This window comes from Olea europaea, chromosome 18 (assembly GCF_002742605.1).
Source record: "Olea europaea var. sylvestris chromosome 18, O_europaea_v1, whole genome shotgun sequence".
Classification (NCBI taxonomy): domain Eukaryota; kingdom Viridiplantae; phylum Streptophyta; class Magnoliopsida; order Lamiales; family Oleaceae; genus Olea; species Olea europaea.
This window is the reverse complement of record NC_036254.1, coordinates 682,383-684,530: the sequence shown is the minus strand read 5'-3', so window position 1 is coordinate 684,530 and position 2,148 is coordinate 682,383. Positions and strand designations below refer to the sequence as shown.

The 2,148-nt window shown below is 38.6% G+C and overlaps 1 protein-coding gene across 1 annotated transcript; it reads right to left on the bottom strand.

Annotated features, from left to right (window-relative positions):
- Nucleotides 1–4: 4 nt before the first annotated feature.
- Nucleotides 5–2,046, bottom strand: LOC111366413 (ABC transporter C family member 3-like; the record flags this gene model as incomplete). Its single annotated transcript, XM_022987176.1, has 1 exon — nt 5–2,046. A coding segment is annotated over exon 1 (1,713 nt), but the record flags the coding sequence as incomplete, so codon positions are not given.
- Nucleotides 2,047–2,148: the final 102 nt, after the last annotated feature.

Below are 2,148 nucleotides of genomic sequence, written 5' to 3'. Positions count from 1 at the left end.
GAATTCTAAAGGTTGCAAGTGCGGACAGTATCTTCCCGGATTCAAGTGGGATCCCCATTACCATACAAGCACCAAAAGTTACCGCAGACACTAATGTAGGGGCAACCCAAAAGAGAAATGAGGTAAGGGCTGAAGTATACACATATTTTTTCAGCCATCCTGCCTCACAATTCCTAAGCTCGAGAATTTTAGACAGAAACTTCATCTCCCAAGCTTGAAGCTTGAGAATCCTCATGCTCCTCAAGACTTCAGAAGTTGCCTTCATTCTTTTATCTTTTGATTTCATGAGTTTGTCCTGAAATTTTTTTTGTAAATTTCCCAGGGGAACATTTGCTAGCATCACCAGAATAGTAGCAACAAGTGTAGCGAGAGAAGCTAGCCCAAGATTTCTATATAAAATTGCCAATGCCAAGCCGACTTGTAAAATCACCGTCCATGGTTCATGCATATACCAACCAAATTCTCCAATTCTTTCTGCATCGACTGACATGAAATTAATAATCTCCCCAGAGGTATGCCCTTGCTTTGATTGGCACGAAAGGGTCAGTCCCTTGTTGTAGATTTTGGCAACTAATGCCGCCCTGGCCCTAAATCCAGCCTGCTGCACCTTGAAGAACCAGTGTCTCATTGACAAGCACTCAAACATCTTTGCAATGATGAAAATAAAAACCAAGACATAGCCCTCATTTTCAAATTCTTGTTGTCCATTTAAGTATTGAACAAAGTCTTCAATTAGGTATGGACCTACATAAGACGCCAAATTATACACAAGCGCATAGACAGCAGATAGAGAAATTTCCCTCCAGGTTGTGAAAATTAATCCTTTTGCAAGCATAAGTGTGGTCACCCTATTACTTCCTTCAATATCAGACTCCAAATTATTATTTAGAATTGGAAATGCCCCTCTTACACTATCGAAAATGGCCAACTGAGGGACATCCTCGAGGTCTAATGTTTTCTTGAATCCGAGAGAAACCAAAGGACCTACCCAGGAGAAAGTGATGATACTAAAAATACTAGCATTCGCATAAGGAGTTACAGTTTCATCCCCCCTGATTGCTTTACTCGACTCTCTACCATTGGTAGCACTGCCATTCAAAAGGGGTTCTTGAAGAAGGCTATCTCTGTCCTCTTTCTTGCCCCAAAACCCCACATAACAGAAGAATAAACCCATGAAAAGAGAAGTTATATCAGATACCCAAAACAAAGTAGATAAAGTTTGGTGCTTTTTGTAATAAATAAGATCTATCACTAGGCAATAACAAGAAACAGAGAAGAAAAGCACCCACCAGAGTCTTAAACTCAGTGGGTACTTAGGTTCACCTGATTTCTTGAACTGGCTTTGCAAGTAAGCATAGAGGGCTAACCAGGCTAATGTTTTTATTCCCAAATCCAGTGAAGTGAGAATCTTTTCATCAGATGAGCCGCTTCTATACCAATAAAAATTGTTCAATATGCATAAAACAAGATTAAACAATGAAAAAACCAAGCATGAAATCAGTGTTGGTTTATAATGTAAGAGCCTATTGTGCCTAACACTCTGCTTCTGGCTTTCATCATCATTACTACTGATTTTCTTGCATACCCATGATATAAATACGATCAGTAACAAAACCAGGTGCAGAAAGCCAGTGAAGATACGCGACAAAATTGGGTTGAGGAGAAAATCACGTTCCAAAGTTTGTAACAAAAGGGTGGGAAATTGAAACACAGACATTTTCTTAAAACAATTCTTTTCGGCTAGCTTTTGGGTATGTCAGGTTTCGTGGAGTGATAGTGTCGAAGTTCTGAAGAAAACCATTCGGCAGATGGATTTATATAGCAAGGGAGCCAAATTCAAGAATTGGTTAAAAAAGAAAAGAAACTGTTTGTTTTGAGGATGTGGAGCCCAATAATATTTTTCCTTGGGATAATGAGGTGAGCAAGACTCAGTTTAACGAACAGAAGTCACCGAAGTCTTGAGTGGAGTAGAGAAAGCATGGAGTTTGTGGGAAGACTCAAAAATTAGATTAGGATGGATAGAGGAAGCTGCATAAAATTTTATCGGTTTTTCAACTGATCATATTTCAATTTATTCACATATTTCATTCGAGTTACATCAAATTTATCAGAATTTGTTAAACCTTTTACCAAACAAATTCTAAATCG